This window comes from Thamnophis elegans, chromosome 13 (assembly GCF_009769535.1).
Source record: "Thamnophis elegans isolate rThaEle1 chromosome 13, rThaEle1.pri, whole genome shotgun sequence".
Classification (NCBI taxonomy): Eukaryota; Metazoa; Chordata; class Lepidosauria; order Squamata; family Colubridae; genus Thamnophis; species Thamnophis elegans.
In genome coordinates, this window is record NC_045553.1 from 38,028,655 (window position 1) to 38,052,999 (window position 24,345).

General features: G+C 42.6%; 1 protein-coding gene across 1 annotated transcript in view; it reads right to left on the reverse strand.

Annotated features, from left to right (window-relative positions):
- The window catches only part of KIRREL3 (kirre like nephrin family adhesion molecule 3), a 428,294-nt gene that overhangs the window by 62,951 nt on the left and 340,998 nt on the right, over positions 1-24,345 (reverse strand). Inside the window, exons 9-11 of the mRNA XM_032228762.1 lie at positions 23,083-23,209; positions 6,482-6,582; positions 5,287-5,485 (exon numbers count right to left, since the gene is read on the reverse strand). Coding sequence (XP_032084653.1) covers positions 5,287-5,485; positions 6,482-6,582; positions 23,083-23,209 — 427 coding nt within the window. The remainder of the gene's footprint in view (positions 1-5,286; positions 5,486-6,481; positions 6,583-23,082; positions 23,210-24,345) is intronic.

Sequence of the window (24,345 nt, forward strand, 5' to 3'; positions counted from 1 at the left end):
CACAGACGCTAGTACGCATGCGTGCACCGCGCGCGTGCACGAGGACGCCGCCGGCCCCGTTCCAACCGAACCGGTTGGAACGGGGCGAGAAACCCACCCCTGGTGCCAGCATTCATTTTGAGAGCCAAGGTTCAATTAGTGGGACATGGCTTTAAAGAACATGTTAATAGGCCATTTGTGGGGCATTCCCCAGTTCTAAGGATAAGTGAGATATCCTCTCCTTCACGCTCACCAATTCATCCCCTCGGTTAGCCGTAGTGTGAATTGTAGCGCTATCCCGCTTGGAGGAAGTGCGGGGGGCTCGTAGGAATGGGAGAACTTTAAAGAACCCAAGTCCAACCAGCCCCTTCCAACAATGATTCCTCTCTCAGGCATCCTTTTACCTCCTGTCAATGGATGTGGCATTACTGTTTCATTGGGATTAGCTTGGGAGATGGGGGGGGGGGAGTTCAATTCCCAGAGTCACCTTCACTCATAATTCCGTACCTGTTTCCATACCAGCTCCTGACTTCATTTCCGTACCTGTTTGAAAATAAAGCAAGTGTCCAAAGCCAACGCCCAACTGCAACGTCAGTCAGTTATTTTCTTTTTTTTAATTTTGCCGGGATTGCCTTTCTTTAGAATAAGCCAGTGTTTCCCAAACTTGGCAACTTGAAGATATCCGGACTTCAACTCCCAGAATTCCCCAGCCAGCATTCGCTGGCTGGGGAATTCTGGGAGTTGAAGTCCGGACATCTTCAAGTTGCCAAGTTTGGGAAACACTGGAATAAGCGAATCCCGGGGAGGTTTTGCCCATCACTTCCAAAGGCAGCTTCAGGGTCCACGCCCCACTTGTTGCAAGAGTTGGGGGTTTTTTTCCCCAAAATGTGGGGTTGCCTCTGGACATCAGGCCACACCTGACGCCTGAGTGTCCGTCATATTTCAAAATATACTCGGAGGAAATTTCTAGTGGGGGGCCTAATCTTAGTATACCGCCTTCTTCATCCCTGCACATGGGGCCTCTTGGCAAGGCTGCACGTTTCAGTGAAGAAAGGAAGAAAAAAGGAAGGAAGAGAGGGAGGGAGGGAAGGGAAGGAAAAGAAAGGAGAGGAAAGGAAGGAGGAAGGTGGAAAGGAAAGGAAGAAAAAAGAAAGGAAGGAAGAGAGGGAGGAAAGGGAAGGGAAAGAAAGGAGAGGAAAGGAAGGAGGAAGGTGGAAAGGAAAGGAAGAAAAAAGAAGACAAAAAGAAAAAGGAGGGAAAGAAGAAAGGAAGGAAGGAAGGAGGGAGGGAGGGAAGGAAGGAAGGAAAGAAGGAAGGAAGGAAGGAAACTCTTGCTTGTTGCTATTTTCTTAGGAAACGAATTTAGCTGAACGGTGGGCAAGATATTTTAGCTTTCCATCTGCAGAATGTTTTAAAATCCAGGGGAACATTCAAACATTCAGCACTGCACTTATAGGCAAAAGGGTGATAGTCCTGGGACCGTTGTATATATGATTAGATTGGCAGTTGGAAAAGCAATTGTTGGAAATGCTATTCCCTTTCCTATAGGCTCAGCCCTTATAAATCAACCAGCAGCTTTTCAACCTACATCAAAATGAGGTTGCTATTTTTGGCAGAGCTGTCTGTTTCCCAAGACTCCTGGGCAGACAGCAGTCCCCTGTTCTTTATGAGCTCTGCAGAACAGTGGTCCCTCTCAAATGATCTTTAATTGCATTTATCTGTATTATGGACAACTGAACAATTCCTTGCAGAGTCCCTTTACTGGGATCCACTTTCTTAGTATTGTAAATAACATCTGCTTGCCCAGGGAAGGCAGGCAATAGGAAAACAATCTGCTAACTTTATTTGCACCAGGCGGAAACCAAGGCTGACTTTAACTCCATTTAATTTCAGTTTAGTCTGAAAGGGAGCCTTGCCTTTAAGTGAGAACTTAATGAGAACAGTCCAAATGCCCACTCTAACTTTTAAGAGGAAGTGATGGAACTGGAGACCCTAAACAACCAATGCATAAATGGTATAGGGCATTTATACATCCTGCTTGAACAAGGGGTTGGACTAGAAGACCTCCAAGGTCCCTTCCAACTGTCCTGTCCTATCCCTATCCCTATCCCTATCCCTATCCCTATCCCTATCCCTATCCCTATCCCTATCCCTATCCCTATCCCTATCCCTATCCTTATTCCTATCCCTATCCCTATCCCTATCCCTATTCTATGATGGGGACCAGAGGTGGGTTCCTACCAGTTCGCACCTATTCAGTAGAACCGGTTCGTCAAATCTACCGAACCGGTTAGAAGAGGTTCCACCAGTGGACCCGGAAAGCAGGCCACACCTACAGAAGAGGTTCAAAATTTTTTGAAACCCACCACTGGTCCTTGGATATGATTATTCTACACTATCATGCTCATATTTATAAAACTCAGTGCCTCTGTGAAAGGTAAGGATGACTACTGCGTTTGTGGTGCAATCGGAACATTGCGAGTGTTGAAGTTGTTTTAACGCAAACCAAAGATGCCTTTTAAAAAACAAGTTTACATCATATTCTTATGCATGCCAGTGCTGTGTGTGAGGTAATTTAAGGGGGTTCTGAGAAGTGTCGCCGGCATCTTCATATCCGGTCACATGGGCAGCAAGCCACTCCCACAAAGGATACCACACCCACAGAGTAGGTTCGAACAATTTTTGAAACCCACCACTGATGGGGACCTTTAAAGGGCACCTTTAAAGTTATAATCATGTTTCAATCAAGAACATTTCCTTTTAGAATTTTTAGAATTTAGAATAACAGAGTTAGAAGGAACCTTGGAGGTCTTCTAGTCCAACCCCCTGCTCACGCAGGAAACCCTATACCATTTCAGACAAATGGCTGTCCAATCTCTTTTTAAAAACTCTTGGAGGATTCACAACTTCTGGAGACAAGTTGTTCCACTGGTTAATTGATCTAACTGTCAGGAAATTTCTTCATAATTCTAGGTTGCTTCTCTCCTTGATTAGTTTCCGTTTTATGTGACTGAACAGGAAATGTAGCTCACCCTGTAAGTAGATTTCATGAATGACTGTTGATTTCAGCAACTGGCTAAATCAGATTGGCTTTACAGAGTTATATCATATATTATGATCCCAGGATGGATCACTAGATAAAAAATGAAACGGAGGGGTGGGGAATTTGCAATTAAAATCTGCAGAACAGTGGTTGGGTGGTCATGAAAATCTAGAATAGCTAATGGTGCAGGTAATTTTCTCCAAACCATTATTTGCAAGCCAAAATCTGAAGAAGGCTAATCATATCCCTAATTTATAATCCCCAAAGTAATTATGGCATCTAACCTCCTTTATATGACTCTGGTGCTAATGCAGAAGATCATTACAAAGGTAAGGAGGTTTAAACCATATATCCCATTCCCCTCTTTCCTTTCCAGTATGAAATGGCTTCTTTTCTGCATGTTTGTACCATGTTAGTTAAAGCTTATTTTCCCCAATGCATGCATGTTTTGTAATTTTCCTGTGCCCCCTAATTGGTAACTTTCTCATGCCTTATAGCTTAAGATTGTTATGTCTTCCTTTTAGAATATCTATTATTATTCCAGACAATTGCTTTAGTCTGGCAAGATTAATGTCTAGCCTAAAGAACCAAGAGTGACATGCAGAGTTACTTATGAGTAGTTCCTTTATTGTTGTTCGCCTACAGACAAAATCTTGCCAGAGTAAAGCAATTATCTGCCATCACTATAGAGTAATCTTTGATTGTTAGGGAGGGTTCGACCTTGCTCCCTTCTTGCCTGCCAGGCATTCCAAGTCCCTCTGTCTCTTTGCCCTCTGGGGAAGAGCGCTTCCCCCCCCCCCCGGGGCTCCCAACTACATTCCACTGCAGCTTTGCTAATAAACCCTATAAACTTCGACTTCATTGTGTTTCTACTGCTTTTTCACACTCGCATTTTAGTGTGGTAAGATAGGGACTCCATTCTTAACTTCTACTGAACACAACTTCAACTCTTTGGATTTCCCCTTCTTAAAAGTTTTCTCTCTGGGAGCACAACGAGATCATTTTGTAGGCCAACTCACTGGCCACATTTAGTACATACTCCCATTTTTCTTCCGTGTTTAGGTTGACACAAACACAGAGTCCTAATGGGATGAACTAGAACTTTCTGAACTCATCCATCGGTATTCAGATTCTGAAGAAACATTTCTTCTCACTTGGCGCATGTCACTGAAACATATAGCTTTGCTTAAAACAATTTTGCCTGAATTCAATTTATATGTAAATCATGTTAGTGCACCGTAAGGACAAGAAGTTAAAAGCCACCCCTGAGTTTCATTGTTTGATCAGGGTTTGTATTCTCTGCAGGAGCCAAGGCAGAACAGAAAGAAATGGGTGGCCAAAGAGTAAAAAAAATAAAGCCCCTAGCTTCATCTAATTTAATTTACATATTAAATGAGATGGGAAAGAAGAAGTGACCACAAACAAGGGTAGAAACATGTCATATTTTGTCAATGGTCCAAATATTAGCAGTAAGTCCACGTGCAACATAATTTTTCTTTATATAGAATAGAATAGAATAACAGAGTTGGAAGGGATCTTGGAGGTCTTCTAGTCCAACCCCCTGCTTAGGCAGGAAACCCTACACCACATCATATATAAGAGTTCCCCTAAATCTGATTGGCTATAGACATTAATCCCATGGTTTCCTTTGGATCAACCAAAGATTGTTTGATCAAAACAAAACGGAAATCTCAACAAAGAAATGCCCACATTAGAGAAATTTTTAAAAAAATACAAATTATGAATTGTGCAATATATAGATTAACTCATTGTTTGGTGCATCTAAGATATTCTAAGTCCTCTCAATCTTGGTTAATGCTCAGCAGGAATCAGTTTGATTTAGGATAAGCCGGAAGTAATTAATCAATTTACACTTCCAGATCATCATTAAATAATACAGGCAGAAGCTAAGGCTTTTTCCTTTCACTGCTCTTAATCAGATTATTGTTCCGTTTCATCAGTCGGACTTCTGATCTTCTTTGTCACGTTTTCCTAAGATGAAGGGACTTGCCAGCCTTTGAAACTGCTGCTCCATCCTCTTTGGTTCTTTGTGAACACCTGTACCTTAAAACATGGCCTTTTAACATTTCTCCCACCTGGAACCCTGGACCCCAGGTATGCCAAAACCTTGCGTTTTTTAAAATTTCATTCCTATTTTAATCCTGCCTCTCTTGCGTTCAGCGGGAAAAGCCTCCTCTCCATTCCACCCAAGTGACTCCCAGACTCCCTTTCCGGTTTCGAAATGCCGCGGAAGCCGTCCCCACCTTGTTCTTTCAAGCGTATGATCTCGGTGTCCGAGCCAAAGCTGTTCCAGGCGGTGCAGTTGTAAATGGTCTGGAAGTCCGCCCGCACGATGTTGCTGATGGTTAAGGTGGAGATGACACCTTCATCGGTGCTGACGGTTTCTACTGTGTATCGCCCCGAAGTTCCGGACTCCAAGACGTTTTCTTTCCATGACCAGGCCTGCAGATGAAAAACAATTATAATCCCTCAGACTTTTGTTAGCTGCTATCCTCACTGCATAACAACAGAGTTGGAAGGGACCTTGGAGGAGGTCTTCTGCAGTAGTGGCCAAACCATACGTATGCGTATATATGTATAGTTCTCAATTTACGACCACAATTGAACCCAAAAGCTACCTTGCTAAGTGAGACAGCTTTTTGGTGAGTTTTGCCCCATTTAATGACCTTGCTTTGTCACCACTGCTAAGTGAGTCATTGCTGTTGTTACGTTGGTAACATGGTTGTTAAGTGAAGAGCTGCGCTGGTGCAGTGGTTAGAGTGCAGTACTGCAGGCTACTTCTGCTGACTGCCAGCTGCCTGCAATTTGGTAGTTTGAATCTCACCAGCTCAAGGTTGATGGACTCAGCCTTCCATCCTTCTGAGGTGGGTCAAATGAGGGCCTAGTTTGTTGGGGGCAAGAGGCTGACTCTGTAAACCTCTTAGTGAGGGCTGTAAAGCATATCAGTCTAAGTGCTATGGCTATCAACAGATAAAGCCTTAGGTCAGGAAGATTCGTAAAAGAAAAATGCCATTTTAGCAATAGCAATAGCAATAGCAGTTAGACTTATCTACCGCTTCATAGGGCTTTCAGCCCTCTCTAAGTGGTTTACAGAGTCAGCATATTGCCCCCAACAACAATCTGGATCCTCATTTTACCCACCTCGGAAGGATGGAAGGCTGAGTCAACCCTGAGCCGGTGAGATTTGAACAGCCGAACTGCAGAACTGCAGTCAGCTGAAGTAGCTTGCAGTGCTGCATTTAACCACTGCGCCACCTCGGCTCTAGATCTTGGATCTTGATCCAAAGTTTGCATTTTGTCTACAAATATATGAATGATGCTACTACAAAACCCCTTAGAGAGGACTGTAAAAGCACCGTGAAGCGGTATATAAATCTAACTCCTATTGCTATTGCTATGCCCCATGTCATTCACAGCTTGTGGAGGACCAAAACTCACGATTCGGTCTGGTGGAGGCGTGCTGCGGATGAAGCATTTGATCTGGCCTTTCTCTCCGTGGAGAGCATGCTGGGTCTGTGTGCTGGAGATGATGGGAGGCCCTGGGAAGGAAGGAGAGAGAAAGTGGTGATGAAAGAGTGCTTTACAGATAATCCTTGACTTAACAATCGTTCATTCAGAGACCAAAGTTACCTTGGCACTGAAAAACCAGACTTATAGCTGGTCCTCAGACCTATGACTTTTGAAAATCCCGACTTACAGCTGGTCCTCACACTTATGACTTTTGTAGGTCAACTAGCTATTTAGAACATAATACCATTTCCCCACGGTGCTTATGGTGGCACAAACACAAAATGGTAATGGGATGAACTTGGAATGTCTGAACTCATTCTTCTGGGCCTTTTCATCCTCTACAGGGTCATGTATTCAAATTTTTTGGGCCATATTTGCAAATTGCCATTTGCAATTTACCCAGCCAGCTTTTGACAAGCAAAGTCAAGGGCTGAAGCTGGATTTGCTTAACCACCGTGGCAAAAACTTCTTAAAATTAGGCATGACTCGCTTAATAAATGCCTTGCTTAGTAACCGAAGTTCTGTTTCCAGTTGTGGTCGTAAGTTAAAGGACTTCCTGTATTTTGATTTATTCTTTTCTTTTTCTGATCAATGCAGAAATGGTGGAGGTTTTTTTTTTTAGTTCACAATTCCATTTGAATGTGTGCCACTCAAGGCAACTGAAGCTTAACCTGTCAATCCTTCCTGCCAATTATGTGTTGTTGTTTTTTTATTCTTGGGTTGAAGCAGTGTGGGAAAATTGGGATTCTAACTTAGGAACGGCTCTTCTCTTCTTTTAAATCTGCTGAAAGGCTGCAATAGCTGAGGTGACCAGCAGAGGCCACTACAGCACAATACAAACAAAAACAACCCCCTTTCCATGTTCTGTCTAACCAGCAGGGCAGTTTTAACACCGGCAAAACCAAAAGAGGCTGATTCTTAAATAAGAAGCATTAGCAATCACAATGGAATAAGCAAAGAGAGGATTAGGTAGAGGTGTATCTCTCTGAGGGCACTTGGTGCTTAACTTCATTCTCTAATCACTGATGACTGGAGTAATTTTAGTGTCCCCCATATAGCACGCTACCTTCAGCTAATGTCATGATTGGGGCTAGGTATGAGCAGCAAAAGGGATTGGCTTAACTTAACTTAACTCCCATTTCCTTCCAGAATTTGTTTATTACACAAGTCATAATCACCTGCCTCACCCTTTCCAAACCTCCATTCGGCTTCCTGACCTCTTTCTCACACACATCTTTGCTTTGTCCTGTAGGAAGTTAACACCCGCCCCTCTCCTAGAAGAATGAAATATCCTAGGAAATATTAAAAAGGCAGAATATTTCCCCTAAAGAGAGAAATAGAAACTCAAGAGAGGCAGAAACTCAGCTACCCCCACCTTTGTCAATGGAGCATTAAAAGCCTGAGCCAGTCTATTCTACATAACAAAGGTAGGATTGACCCTCCACAGAAACTCATCACAAAGCACCAGGTAAAATTACATCAGCCAGCAAGGCATCGAAACTTGGACTCAATGCACAGCCTACAGAGTTGCCCCTGCATGGCCCTGTGGGAGTCCGACAACCAATCAGAATACAAGATCAAGATCAAAGGCCAGAGAGGGCATAAAACCAGGGGGTTTCAACATGTCACCTTTTTTTTTCTTCGCACAACATCTGGAAGATGTGATCACATTTCCCCCCAGGATCTCAAACCATGTGGTCCTGTCCACCATTAAAACCATATTTTCAAGCAGCCTCCATGTTTCCAGTGTCTCCACCCCCCTCCCACTTGGAACTGAATCTAGAAGGACATTTCTTCCAACAGCCCCAACATGTCCAGGGATTCAGACAATGAAGGCTAAGAAATACCATAGATTTATGTCTTTTTTAAAAAAAAAATAAGATAGTTCTCCTTGGATTAACACACCTCTGTTTTAAATATTTTCTCCCAAGCTGGCTTGATGTCTCAAGGAACTAAATGAAGATCTCATATTTCCCCCAATGTAAATTTGAGATACAATCTCCATATTCACTTTAGCCTCCAGTTTCTTTGTACAAGTATAAATTGAATTCAAAAGGAGTGAATAATCTTATGCTAGTACAATTTTATATTGCTTTGGCAAGGCCCCACAATAGTCCAGTTTTGGTCACCATGATACAAAAAAGATGTTGAGACTCCAGAAAAAAAAGTGCAGAGAAGAGCAACACAGATGATTAGGAGACTGGAGGCTAAAACATAGCAAGATTGATTGTTGATATGTTTAATCTAATGAAGAGAAGGACTAGGGATGACATGATAGCAGTCTTCCAATATTTGAGGGGCTGTCACAGCGAAAGTGTGTGTGTGTGTGTGGGGGGGGGATCTACCTCTTCTCCAAAGTGCCTGATGGCAGGACAAGAAGTAATGGATGAACGATTATCAAATAAATATTTAACTTAGAACAAAGGAGAAATTTCCTGAAATTGAAAACAATTAATCAGTGGAACGGCTTGCCTCCAGAAGTTATGAGTGCTCCATCACTGAAGGTGTTTAAGAAATGACAGGACAGTCATTTATCCAGAATTGCATAGGGCCTCCTGCTTGAGCAGGGGGTTGGACTAGAAGACCTCCAAGATCCCTGCCAATTCTGCTGTTACGTATTCTATTCTTTAGCCAGATTTATCGCCCTATTGGTATGCTGTATTTGCATCCAAACAGGACAAAGGCATTCCTGCTGTAGATGCAAGCTGCCAAAAGACCCTGTGAGACCCCCCTCCCAAAATGAGAAAGCAGAAGCATCTTTACCAGTTTCACCTTGAATACGGCCCACCAATGACGTGCAACTTTTAAAGTTGGGTGGACTTCACAATTGAGTTATTAACCCTAATAACGTTACCCTGATTAAGTTAGGGGGCTAGCCTTGAGCCCTCATTGGAACTGCTGTTTGTTATTTTCATTTTGCAGACCATCCCATTAAGGGGGTGTTAGAAGTTAAAACCCACCGCTCTCCTAGAGAAATGAAATATTTTAGGATATATTAAAAAGGCAGAATATTTCCCCTAAAAAGGGAAGTAGAAACTCAAGCGAGGCAGAAATTCAGCTGCCCCCACCTTTGTCAATGGAGCATTAAAAGCCTGAGCCAGTCTATTCTACATAACAAAGGTAGGATTAACCCTCCACAGAAACTTTCCACAAAGCATCAGATAAAATTACATCGAAACTTGGACCCAAAGCACAGCCTACAGAGTTGCTCCTGCATGGTCCCACGGGAGTCTGACAACCAATCAGAATACAAGCTCAAGATCAAAGGCGAGAGAGGGCATAAAACCAGGGGCTTTCAGCATCTTGCTCTCTTTTTCTTCTTCACCCAACATCTTGAAGCATGTGATCCAAGGGTGGGTTCCTGCCAGTTCTAACCTCTTCTATAGAAGAGGTTCCACAAATCTACAGTGCCATTTAGAACCGATTCCAGCTCCCTCCGCCCACCCAAGATGAAGAGCGAGAGGAGGAATTTTTGGGAGTTGAAGTCTACACGTCTTAAAGCTGTCAAGATTGAACACCCCTGGGGTTTTTGTTCTAAAAGGTTAGGGGTGCGAGGGTCTTGTAACTTGGCAGCTTTAAGACTTGCCAGAGTTCCTGAACCAACATGACTGGAGGAGGAATTCTGGGAGTTGAAGTCCACAAGTCTTAAAGCTGTCAAGTTTGAACACCCTTGGTTTTTTTTTCCCTAAAGGGTGCGAGGGGCTTGTAACTTGACAGCTTTAAGACTTGCGTGCTTCAAATACCAGAGTTTCTGAGCCAACATTTTGGTTGCTAAGCAAGAACGTTGTTAAGTGAGTTTCACCACATTTTACAAGTTGGCCACACCCACCCAGTCACATGGCTGACAAGCCACTCCCACCCAGTCACATGGCCATCAAGCCACTTCCACCCGGTCACATGGCCAGAAAGCCACTCCCACAAAGCAGGCCACACCTACAGAAGAGGTTCTAAAAAAAAAATTGAAACCCACCACTGATGTGATCCTCCTTTTCTGTTCAGGAGCGCAAGCTATGCGATCCTGTTCACCATTAAACCATCTTTCCTAGCAGCCTCCGTGTTTCTAGTATCTTTTGCCCCCCACTTGGAACTGAACCCAGGAGGACATTTCTTCCAACAGGGGCACAGGGGAAGAAGAAGCAAAAGGAAAGGCAACGAGTGGGTGGAATCACTGCCAGGGCTAAACATCTTGCCTTTTACCAGGATGATAAGGAAACATGACCAGGGGTTAATTCTCCTAAAAAAAGGGAACAGCTCAGCAACCTGCCGAGGGAGGGAGAAAAATAGACTTTTTGGAATTCAGGAACGGGCGTCTCATGCCCCAGTGGGCAGAATCAACTTGTGGAAGCTGCCAATCTCTGTCGCCTGGCATTTGTTGCACGAGCATTAGGCCATCTCCAAGCAGCTAAAGCCTTCAGACAGGGTTGCCATGGATATAAATGGCGGCACGATTGGTTGCCGTTATTTTTAGGACTTCGCTGCCAATTTATTTGTACAGCCCAGAAGCAGAAAAAAGGAGGGGAAAAAAAGAGAAAAAGAGAAAAAAAAAAAAAACACCTCACAAAACAAACCTTAAAAAAAAAAAAGAGTGGCAGATTTGTGACTTCAGGGCCTTAACTTGAAATCAAATGAAGCCCAAAAAGTAACCCTGGAGGGGAAAGGCATAAATGAATGATATTATTTCTTTTGAAGCCGTGGCTTGTGTTTTCGGGAGAAACATTCCTTTTATTCAATAACTTTTTATTCAGACAAGAATCTGTCCCAGTTAAATGCAGCAAAGGGGGGTTGGCATTCCTGCTCCGTTTCTTATCATGCATGCATTCAGAGGGCAAATGTGTGTTCGGGTTTTGTTATTTCTTTCGCACAACAGGCATTTTGAAGTGTGGTGGTCAGGGGAATTTCAACTGCTGGGGTTTTTCAGTGATCAAGCCTATTGTGCATCACAGGAACCCCAAAGATTTCAAACTTTTTTTTAAAAAGTGAGGTAATTTAGTGCCCTGAGGACCAGGAATATTTCATATTTGTGTCTCCACTCGGTTGAAGACCGATGTCTCATTTCTGATCCTCTAACACTTTTTTTTAAAGTATCAGGCTGATAACCCACTAAAGGTGAATCTAAAATAATAATAATAATAATAATAATAATAATAATAATAATAATGGTTAATGGTTAATATCAAGCGAGGAATTTTCCAGGGTGATTCACTTTCACCTCTTCTCTTCATCATCGCAATGATCCCACTATCAGTAATCTTAAAAAAAATGAAATTAGGCTACCAAACAGCCAAAAAAGCTGAAAAAATTTCGCATTTACTATATATGGATGATTTGAAACTCTATGGAAAGTCAGAAATAGAAATCCAATCATTGACAAATACAGTCCGAGTATTCAGCACCGATATTTCAATGCAGTTTGGCATGGAAAAATGCGCCACTGTATCCATAAAAAGGGGCAAAATCACTGCATCTGAGGGAATTGAAATGCCCAATGGCCAACTAATTAAATGCAAAGAAAATGAAGCCTACAAATACTTAGGCATTCTGCAGTTGGATAACATCAAGCATGGAGAAGTAAAAACTATTGTCAGACGAGAGTACACCAACAGAGTTAGGAAAATTTTGAAATCTAAATTGAATGGTGGAAATACAATCAAGGCCATAAATACCTGGGCAATACCAGTTATAAGATACACAGCTGGCATAGTTAACTGGACACAAGCTGATTTGGACCTTTTGGACCGAAAAACCAGGAAACTAATGACAATGCACTACAGTTTACATCCACGTGGTGATACTGATAGACTATATCTGCCCCGAAAATCAGGTGGCAGAGGATTATTACAAGTGAAGCAAACAGTTGAAGAAGAAAAACATGCACTGGCTGATTATTTAAAAGAAAGTCAAGAACATTTATTAATCGAAGTAAAGAACAAAAATCTACTGAAGGCCCAACAGACAAAACAAGAATATAGAAAAGATGTGATAAAATCAAGAATGGAGAGTTGGCAGAACAAAGCACTGCATGGTCAATTTCTGGAAAAAATAAAAGATAAAGTGGACAGGGAACAAACTTGGTTATGGTTAAAAACAGGTACATTAAAGAAAGAAACAGAGTCACTAATCCTGGCTGCGCAAGAACAAGCTATCCGCACAAATGCCATTAAGGCCAAAATCGAAAAATCCTCTGATGATGCCAAATGCAGACTTTGCAAAGAAGCTGACGAAACTGTTGATCACATACTCAGCTGCTGTAAAAAAATCGCGCAGACTGATTATAAATTGCGGCACAATTCAGTAGCACAAATGATCCATTGGAATTTGTGCAAAAATTATAATATTAAAACAGCAACAAACTGGTGGGAACATCAGCCTGAAAAAGTCACCGAAAATCAGATGGTCAAGATCTTGTGGGATTTCCGTATACAAACCGACAAAATACTGGCGCATAATACACCAGACATCACACTGGTTGAGAAAAATAAGGTCACAATCATAGACATCGCAATACCAGGTGATAGCAGGGTCGCCGAGAAGGAACATGAAAAAATCGCAAGATACCAGGACTTAAAAATCGAAATTCAACGACTATGGCACAAACCAGCAGTGGTAATTCCAGTGGTAATTGGCACACTGGGTGCTATTCCAAAAGCACTGGAATTACATTTAAAACAGTTAAAAATTGACAAAATCACCATCAGTCAAATGCAAAAAGCCGCACTGCTTGGATCTGCACGCATATTATGAAAATACGTTACGACGTCCTAGGCCCCTGGGTGGGGCCCGACTAGTAACCAATGCCAAATCCGGCGAAACAACTGGCCGCTGTGATACAATTGTATAATAATAATAATAATAATAATAATAATAATAATAATAATAATAATAATAATAATAATACAGTTAAAAATTGACAAAATCACCATCAGTCAAATGCAAAAAGCCGCAGTGCTTGGATCTGCACGCATATTACGAAAATACGTTACGATGTCCTAGGCCCCTGGGTGGGGCCCGACTAGTAACCAATGCCAAATCCGGCGAAACAACTGGCCGCTGTGATACAATTGTATAATAATAATAATAATAATAATAATAATAATAATAATAATAATAATAATAATAATAATAATACAATCTTGAAATACAATCAAGGCCATAAATACCTGGGCAATACCAGTTATAAGATACACAGCTGGCATAGTTAACTGGACACAAGCTGATTTGGACCTTTTGGACCGAAAAACCAGGAAACTAATGACAATGCACTACAGTTTACATCCACGTGGTGATACTGATAGACTATATCTGCCCCGAAAATCAGGTGGCAGAGGATTATTACAAGTGAAGCAAACAGTTGAAGAAGAAAAACATGCACTGGCTGATTATTTAAAAGACACTCAAGAACATCTATTAATCGAAGTAAAGAACAAAAATCTACTGAAGGCCCAACAGACAAAACAAGAATACAGAAAAGATGTGATAAAATCAAGAATGGAGAGTTGGCAGAACAAAGCACTGCATGGTCAATTTCTGGAAAAAATAAAAGATAAAGTGGACAGTGAACAAACTTGGTTATGGTTAAAAACAGGTACATTAAAGAAAGAAACAGAGTCACTAATCCTGGCTGCGCAAGAACAAGCTATCCGCACAAATGCCATTAAGGCCAAAATCGAAAAATCCTCTGATGATGCCAAATGCAGACTTTGCAAAGAAGCTGATGAAACTGTTGATCACATACTCAGCTGCTGTAAAAAAATCGCGCAGACTGATTATAAATTGCGGCACAATTCAGTAGCACAAATGATCCATTGGAATTTGTGCAAAAATTATAATATTAAAACAGCAACAAACTGGTGGGAACATCAGCCTGAAAAAGTCACCGAAAATCAGATGGTCAAGATCTTGTGGGATTTCCGTATACAAACCGACAAAATACTGGCGCATAATACACCAGACATCACACTGGTTGAGAAAAATAAGGTCACAATCATAGACATCGCAATACCAGGTGATAGCAGGGTCGCCGAGAAGGAACATGAAAAAATCGCAAGATACCAGGACTTAAAAATCGAAATTCAACGACTATGGCACAAACCAGCAGTGGTAATTCCAGTGGTAATTGGCACACTGGGTGCTATTCCAAAAGCACTGGAATTACATTTAAAACAGTTAAAAATTGACAAAATCACCATCAGTCAAATGCAAAAAGCCGCACTGCTTGGATCTGCACGCATATTACGAAAATACGTTACGACGTCCTAGGCCCCTGGGTGGGGCCCGACTAGTAACCAATGCCAAATCCGGTGAAACAACTGGCTGCTGTGATACAATTGTACAATAATAATAATAATAATAAATATTTAATATTTAAATATTAAAACAGCAACAAACTGGTGGGAACATCAGCCTGAAAAAGTCACCGAAAATCAGATGGTCAAGATCTTGTGGGATTTCCGTATACAAACCGACAAAATACTGGCGCATAATACACCAGACATCACACTGGTTGAGAAAAACAAGGTTACAATCATAGATATTGCAATACCAGGTGATAGCAGGGTCGCCGAGAAGGAACATGAAAAAATCGCAAAATACCAGGACTTAAAAATCGAAATTCAACGACTATGGCACAAACCAGCAGTGATAATTCCAGTGGTAATTGGCACATTGGGTGCTATACCAAAAGCACTGGAATTACATTTAAAACAGTTAAAAATTGACAAAATCACCATCAGTCAAATGCAAAAAGCCGCACTGCTTGGATCTGCACGCATATTACGAAAATACGTTACGACGTCCTAGGCCCCTGGGTGGGGCCCGACTAGTAACCAATGCCAAATCCGGCGAAACAACTGGCCGCTGTGATACAATTGTATAATATCTAATAATAATAATGTTACAATCATAGACATCGCAATACCAGGTGATAGGGTTGACGAGAAGGAATATGAAAAAAAATCATGAAATACCAGGACTCAAAAATAGAAATTCAACGACTATGGCACCAACCAGCAGTGGTAATTCCAGTGGTAATTGGCACACTGGGTGCTATTCCAAAAGCACTGAAATTACATTTAAAACAGTTAAAAATTGACAAAAATCACCATCAGTCAAATTCAAAAAGCCGCAGTGCTTGGATCTGCACGCATATTACGAAAATACGTTACGACGTCCTAGGCGCCTGGGTGGGGCCCGACTAGTAATCAATGCCAAATCCGGTGAAACAACTGGCCGCTGTGATACAATTATGTTGTTGCGAATAATAATAATTGTGCAATCATTTTGTCATATCTGCAGATATTTTTTTCCCCAAAAAATAAAAAAATCTAGTTAGGGATAAATTTGAATGTTGATTTCTTTTGGTCTTCTTAATTTTCCAGCCTTAATTCTCCTTTATCCCGTTTCTGCATGTGTTTGGGTATCCGTGTGTGTGTGTGTATGTCTGTGTGTATGTGTGTGTATTTGTATAAGCATTTATATCTCAGTGTGCACTTTGCTATCAGTATTTATTGACATAATGAATGTTCCCTTATTTTCTCTAATACATATGCTCATTTTGGTGAACTTTTTAAATTGTACAGACTTCAGCTCCTGAATGAAAAACCAGATTTAATGGCAGCAGAAATATTTAGAAAAGGGCAGATTTTAAAATCTCAGTTTTAAACACGTAGACTGGTTTGAACAGGTGAAATGAAGGAAACCTGCATTAAAATAATATACTGTTGAATTTATCTGTACCCAATAGACCCAATTGGCTTTCATTTGTTGCCTATCTGTATTTTACTGCTGATGGTTTATGTTTTCCCAATCATAAAATGCATCTATTAAGGAGGGATAGCGAGTTGGATCCTATTTATTTATTTACTAGATTGTTTTTATTCCACCTTTATTACTTTATAAGTAATTCAAGGCAGTGAACATACATAATATTCCTTTCTTCTTCCTTTCCCCCCAACAATAACAACCCTGTAAAGTTGGTTGGTCTAAGAATGACCAAGGCGGGACTAGAACTCACACTCTCCCGGTTTCTAGTACAACACCTTGATTACTAGACCAATTGATTCTCTGATGCCCAGAATTCTGCACTGCTTTCATGGTACAGAATTATGAATGAAATCTAGGAAGCTTTTCTATTACTAAATGCAAAATGTTCCATATGTTCTAATGTGCAAAATAGGGACGCACTAATTTGCCATTTTCTGCCAACCTAGTAGTTCAAAAGCACGTAAATGCAAGTAGAAAAATAGGAACCACCTTTGGTAGGAAGGTAACAGCGTTCCATGCGCCTTCAGCATTTAGTCATGCCAGCCACATGACCACAGAGACATCTTCGGACAGCGCTGGCTCTTTGGCTTTGAAACAGAAATGAGCACCGCCCCCTAGAGTCGGGAATGACTAGCACAAATGTGTGAGGGGAACCTTTACCTTAATTTCCCAGTGAAAGTCTTCTCAATCTCTGGAATTTCTCGTTTTGAGAGTTTAGAAGCCTAGGTGCGGTGAATGAGGAGGGAAGCTTAGCATGGTAATTTATCTTCTCCTACTTCGAGTGGAGGGCTTACATGTATGAGAAGAAGAGCTGAATACAGCTTACATTTCCTTGTTCCCTGTCTTTGTTGCACATCTAAGAGCCAAGATGTGCTTATCACACAACTGTCTCGCTTGAAATGGGGATGCTGGAGTCTGGAAGTTTAAGATAAAAGGACATGCCATTGTCTTGACAAGATGTTGTACAACGAGGTATTCTATTAACCAAGGGTGGTAGTCACTTACTTTCCCTATCGGTTCTCAAATGTGAACCGTCAACGCATGCGCTCAGCCTTCCCCCATGTGCTTTGGCCCAAAAATGTGCCTAACATCACTTGTCGGCTGTGACCAGGGGGACCTTTGCCCAGGTTCGCCTGGTGCACCAGTTGTGACCCTATCTGGACCGGGAGGCCCTTCGGATGGTCACTCACGCCCTCGTCACCTCAAGACTGGATTACTGTAACACGCTCTAAATGGGGCTGCCCTTGAAGAGTGTTCTAAGACTCCAGTTAGTCCAGAATGCAGCCGCGCGAGTGATTATGGGTGTACCTAGGTACACCCACATTACACCTGTCCTCCGCGAGCTGCACTGGCTTCCTATTGGTCTTCGGACACGTTTCAAGGTGCTAGTCATTACTTTTAAAGGGTTTTATTAGGGTTTTATTAACACTTATAGGCCGCCCTTTTCCCTGAGGGGACTCAGGGCGGCTTACATAAAATCAAGGGAGGGATATACAAACAATAACACAAACAAAACATAGAATAAAATAATGAGCAACATTCATTCATCATTAAAGCCCTTCATGGTTTAGGACCTGGCTACCTGAAAGACCGCCTCCTGCCATTTACCTCCCAGAGACCTATAAGATCGCACAGATTAGGCCTCCTCCGGATTCCATCTGCCAGCCAATGTCGGCTGGCGACCCCCCAGGGAAGGGCCTTCTCTGTTGCTGCCTTATGGAACGATCTCCCCGTGGATCCGGACCCTTACTACTCTCCCGGCCTTCCGCAAAGCAATTAAGACCTGGCTCTTCCAGCAGGCCTGGGGCTGTTGAGTTATCCAGCCCCATTTTATGTTATGAATGTTGTGTGATTTTAATGTTTGTACTTTTTAATTTTTATATGTTCCCTTCCCGCCTTTTCTGTAAGCCGCCCTGAGTCTTTCGAGAGTGGGCGGCATACAAGTCCAAATAAACTCAAACTCAAACTAAATAGGAGGGTATAGAGCCGGGGTGGGTGGGCAGGCCCACTCGCGATTTCTACTAGCGGTTTGGGTGAATTGGTCCGAACCAGCTGAATACCAATTAACTAAGTCTCCAATGTTAATCAATATAGACAAAAGACTAACAGAGCCCTTCATGTATCTGGATCTCTGGCCTGAGTTATGAGCCCCTGTTTTAAAAACAAACAAGCTAACAACCCTCCAGGGTAGAGCAGAAGATCTGAACCTTTTCCCTGAGCTGAAGGGGTTTCTGCTTACTGGAAATGGATTTTACACGCATTGAATAAAGCCATAAATGTTTGTGGGTAAACAGATATTATTTCTGCTTCCTCGATTCTTGCTTCTGTACTGCTGGGGCAATTCTCAGTTTTTCTTCCTTCTGTGCATTAACTTGGATTGTTTGTGGAGGTTTCCTTTATTAACATCACTGTCTAACATGCGGGATATAAACAGGGGAAGAATTATCAGTGGAAAGGATGCTTGGCAGCAAATTGATTGCGTTCTAGCTATCCTTCCTGGCAATAGACATTTATCCTTATTATTACATCTGGGCAGCGCACAATAATATCTTTCTTACTGGCAAATATCAAGGGTCTCCCCCCACCTGCTCCCCACCCCCCTGCACTGTTTATCTGGATTGGCAGAAGCTTGCATCAAAATGGATTTCTTATAAGATGTCAAGATTTCTTTTATTTCCATCTGGGGAAAGGATTTTCTTACACATAAAGGCAATGGGCAATCCTAATTGATGGGGATAAAGGAGAAGGATTAAAGGCCCTTTGTTGTTTGCAGAAAGGGAGTGGAGGAGAAAAGAAAACAACATTTTTGGAATTGCGCAGGAGCGAAGTTTCTTCTTGAGCTGGCCATGGTGGACAGGAATTAAATTGTGGGTCCTAATGGCTTCATTGGCTGACTTTTGAGGACTTGATGGTATCTGGGATTCTTTTAAGCAATATATGCAAGCTGTATTCAGAATTCAGTATTTTATATGGTCTTAAGATTTAAGTAGGGACGCGGTGGCTCAGTGGGTAAGATGCTGAGCTTGTCGATCAGAAAGGTCGGCAGCTCGGCGATTCGAATCCCTAGCGCCACATATCGGAGTGAGCTCCCATTACTTGTCCCAGCTTCTGCCAACCTAGCAAGTTTGAAAGCATGTAAAAATGCAAGAGGAAAAAATAGGGAACACCATTGGTGGGAAGGTAACAGAGTTCCATGCGCCTTCGGCATTGAGTCATGCTGGTCACATGACCACAGAGATGTCTTCGGAGAGCGTTGGCTCTTTGGCTTTGAAACGAAGATAAACACTGCCCCCTAGAGTCAGGAACAACTAGTACATATGTGCCAGGGGAACTTTTACCTTTAAGATTTAAGGGTGAGTTTCAGGACTGTTGGACATCAATAAGCTATGTGAAATTTGGCCCATGTGAGATATTTTTCTTGATATATGTCAAGTTTAGCACCAATAATATCTTGACTGATGTGGTGGACTACTTTCAAAGCACGGGCCTTGTCACTAAGTGAAGCCATCTCTTCATTCTTTAAAGGAAGGGTGGAAAACCAGAAGTTCTGCAGCCACCTCCAGCATCCAACCCCATGCTTGAAGTCTTCAAAGTGTGCCTTCCATAATGCTGCTTAATTTTGCTGGCATAAAATTTGGGGTAAGTCTTAGACTAGACTTAATATAGGTTGAAAATGGAAACTTACAACAAAACTAAAATCTCTCCCCAGCAAAAACCTGCAGGAAAATTCCGGTCCTTTCCACATGAATTAAACAAAAACTTTGCCCATCGCAAGATTTTTCTCAATTAGCAAACATGACCCCCAGTAGCATAACTTGGTTGCATCTATGCAGCTGGAAGCATCCTGGTTCTATCATTTTTGAGGCATCTTCATTTACGAAAAGACAGGTGCAGAGAAAACCGCATTATGGAAATGTTGCACTATGGAAACGTTGCAGTAAAATAACACTTCTTGGGTGAAATGTACAAAAAAAAAAAGTAGATAGTCCATATATATTCTTGCAAGCATTTCTTCCAAGGTTCCTACCAAGATTCACACTTGGAATATCAGTCCACCAAAATACACATGGAGCAGGGGTGAAATCCAGCAGGTTCTGGAGAACTGGTAGCGTAAATTTTGAGTAGTTTGGAAAACCAGCAAACGCCGCCTCTGGCTGGTACCAGAGTCGGGTGGAATGAAGATTTTGCAGTATCATCCTCCTGCCACGCACACCAAGCCCTGCCCACCAAGCCACACCATGCCCACCAAGCCCCGCCCCCCAGAACGGGTAGTAAAAAGAATGAATTTCACAAGTGACATGGAGCGTTATCAGGATTGAGCCCACTTGAGAGACCGCCTACTGCCAATTACCTCCACTAGACCGATAAGATCGCATAGATTAGGCCTCCTCCGAATTCCATCAGCCAGCCAGTGTAGACTGGCAACTACCCGGAGGAGAGCCTTCTCGGTGGCTGCTCCGACCCTCTGGAACGAACTCCCCGTGGAGATCCGGACCCTCACCACCCTCCAGACCTTCCGCGCCGCACTTAAAATCTGGCTATCCCGGCTGGCCTGGGGTTAAAGACTCTAACCCCTACTCAAATTGTATGACTGTTGAGTTCTTAAATGATGTAGTGCCTTTATGTTGTAAATTGTTTGTCCTCCCCCCCCCCCTTTGAACTGTGAGCCGCCCTGAGTCCCCCCAGGGAAAAGGGCGGCATACAAATAAAGTGAAACTAAACTAAACTAAACTAAACTGAAACCAACAGAGGGCTAGCAAAATATACAATCGAGCCTAACCAAAATAGAAAAGTTATATTTATACTTGGTTGTATGATTCCCACATAACCTTGCCCTCCTTATTTGTAGTGACTTCTCCCCTTCTGCTCTCTTTCTGGTCTACTTAAGACATACTGCAGCCTCTTGGGAACCAATTTCCATCCTAGGTGACCTTGTGCCATTGGGCACTACAAAAATGTTAACTTAGCAATGTGGTACTGATAGGTAATAATGAAGGTCAGGGGGCTATTTCCCCCTACTATTTCTCTTTGCTCTCTTCTTTCCCCTCATTTTGGGGAGACGGGAGGAGGTTATTGGAAGCACCCAGGTAGTTCTGAAAATAGAAGAAAACCAGAGGAGATAATTCTGTGCTTATTCAGCCCCTTATCACTTTTCTCTGCAAGGAATTATTCCGAAACGATCAAGTAAGTTGCTTTAAAACCAATGCTTTCATAATTTACTTCTTTTTAGGGTTTTTTTTTTGGGGGGGGGAGAGGAGAGGTGTGATTATGTGGGAAACGAGGGTGTGGGGAAAGCAGCAAGTTCTTTGTTTTCATCCAATGTATCACTTTGGTTTCTACAAGCTATTTAAATTATAATTAAATCGCAGCAACCAACAGGGGGAAAAAGTAAGCCTGAGATAAGAGAGAGAGAGCGGGGAGGCAGAGGGATTAGTTTATTTATTTGTTTGTTTTTAAGGATGGCCTAGCTAAGGTTTCTAGGATGCCTCCTTTCAGCCAGCTCTGCATTCAGAATTAAATGCAATCCAGACCAGCCAATGAATTTTGACTGGAGTTTCTTGCATGGAAGGTAATAAACAGTCTTGGAGAGAGAAAAAGGGGTGGTGGGTGGGAAGAGTAACGTTATATTTTGTCTCCCCACTCCAAAGATAAGTAGTCCTCTTTTCTCAAATCCAATGGCTTAAAAATCCAGAGTAGCACAGGGAGAGAGTAAGAAGCTGTGGGGTTTTCTATCACTTTCATATTCTTTACCTTAGCCTGCGGGCTGAGTCAATTTTTGGCCTGAGATAAAACAGCATGTTTCCCCAGAATCAATAAGTCCAAAAGGCACTGGGGCAAATCTGAAGCCCAAGCCCAGTTGTGTCCCCTGCTCTCCACTCTTTGGCACGGTCCCAAAAATTCCCCTTGATTTGTAATTTGGAATGTGAGAATTACTAAACTCGTGGGATTAATGATATTCACGGCATCAAATCAAAAGCTAGTTCATAATAGCTGCGGATCTTAACCCTGGCTCCATCTGTTGGGAGTGTAGCTCCTTGTTGACAATCTCAGTGAAGGCGTTGGCCTTTGAATGTTGTGTATCTGTGCCACGGTGGACTAAGGTTTAGTTTAACAACCATACATTACCCATACAAGTACCCATGGATCTGGGTACTTGAGAGACCGCCTACTGCCAATTACCTCCTCTAGACCAATAAGATCCCATAGATTAGGCCTCCTCCGAATTCCATCAGCCAGCCAATGTCGACTGGCAACTACCCGGAGGAGAGCCTTCTCGGTGGCTGCTCCGACCCTCTGGAACGAGCTCCCCGTGGAGATTCGTACCCTCACCACCCTCCAGGCCTTCCGCATAGCCCTTAAAAGCTGGCTGTTCCAACAGGCCTGGGGCTAAAGACTTGTAACCCCACTCGAATGATTTGACTGTTGTGTTTTTAATGATGTATGGTTCTATGTTTGTAACTTGTCTGTCTTTCCCCCTCCCTTCAATTGTGAGCCGCCCTGAGTCCCCCCAGGGAAAAGGGCGGCATACAAATAAAGTATAAACTAAACTAAACTAAACTAAACATTGAACTGGGAAAATGACTATCCAGAGCAATGGTGGTCCACTCTGGCAACTTTACAACTTGTGGACTTCAGCTTCCAGAATCCCTGAGCCATCTATGGCTGGCTCAGGAATTCTGGGAGTTGAGATCCGCAGTTCCATAAAGTTTCCATAATTGCCCACCTCTGATTCAGAGGAATGACAGTGGGGACATTAAAATGGTAAGTACCGTTGACGGTCAGAGACACCTCTCGCTCTCCTGCACCCACACGGGGGACCACAGCACGGCACACGTACTTCCCAGCATCTTCTTGGTGCACGTTTTTCAATGTAAGCGTGTTCTCGTTGCTCAGGACCTGAAAAAGAAGAGAGTTTGTTCCAGGAGACAGATCTGAAAGCAAGAAGATTGCCAACTCAATGTTCAAGAAGGATTCAGGCACTGGGCTAAGTCCTAGTTTGTCTTAAACATAATGTATCAGGCACACATCGCCCTATGCCAGAAACTATGGTTTACAAATCACAAGCAGTTCATGGGCATTCATTCACGTCCTGATACAGTTCAACAAGCAAGCCAACAAACCCCATTGTGTCTTAGCCAAGCATGGGAACCAACAATCCAAGTCCAGCCAGTTAGGCGATATCTATGCTAACAGAGGCACCTGAATTTGAACTCTTGGCATGGAAAGGTAGTCCTTCATTCTGAGTTATCTCCCCATCCCAGTCAGCCATCTGTAGCCTAGCTTGGGTCTCATCCTGGCTAGGCCTTCACTGTATTACCTGGCTCCATTCTAGTTTGCCCCATCTGTTCCTGCCTCTTTCCAGTTTCCCCAACCATTCAGACAGCTGCATCCAAGGGTTAGCCTCTGTCAGCAGCATCCCAATGCTGATCACAAGCATCATTCCGCAGAAAGCTGGCAAAGCATTCGGTGGCTTGGAATAACCAAGGCTTTATGTGCAGGTGGTCCTCGACTTACAACAGTTCATTTAGTAGTCATTCTAAGTTACAACATCACCGAAAAAAAGTGACTTAGGATCGTTTTCCACACTTGCAACCGTTGCAGCATCCCCATGGTCACGTGATCAAAATTTGGGCGTTTGGCAACTAGTTCATATTCATGACGGTTGCAGTGCCCTGGGATCATGTGATCACTTTTTGCAACTTTCTGACAAGCAACCTCAATGTGGAAGCCACATTCATTTAACAACCGTCTCACTAACTTAGCCGCTGCAGTTATTCACTTTAACAACGGTGGCAAGAAAAATAGTAAAAATTGGGGCAAAATTTACTTAGCAACTGTCTCGCTTAGCAACAGAAATTTTGGGCTCAATTGTGGTCGTAAGCCAAGGACTACCTGTATAATAAAATATTGGAGTGTTAAGTGCCGTTCAGAATGTCAGTGAGCTGTGATTTCCCTTTCTATTCCCGCATCCTCTCATGCAGGAGATATTTAATTTTTTGCAACTTCTGGGCAAGTTCAGCTCTTATTAGGGC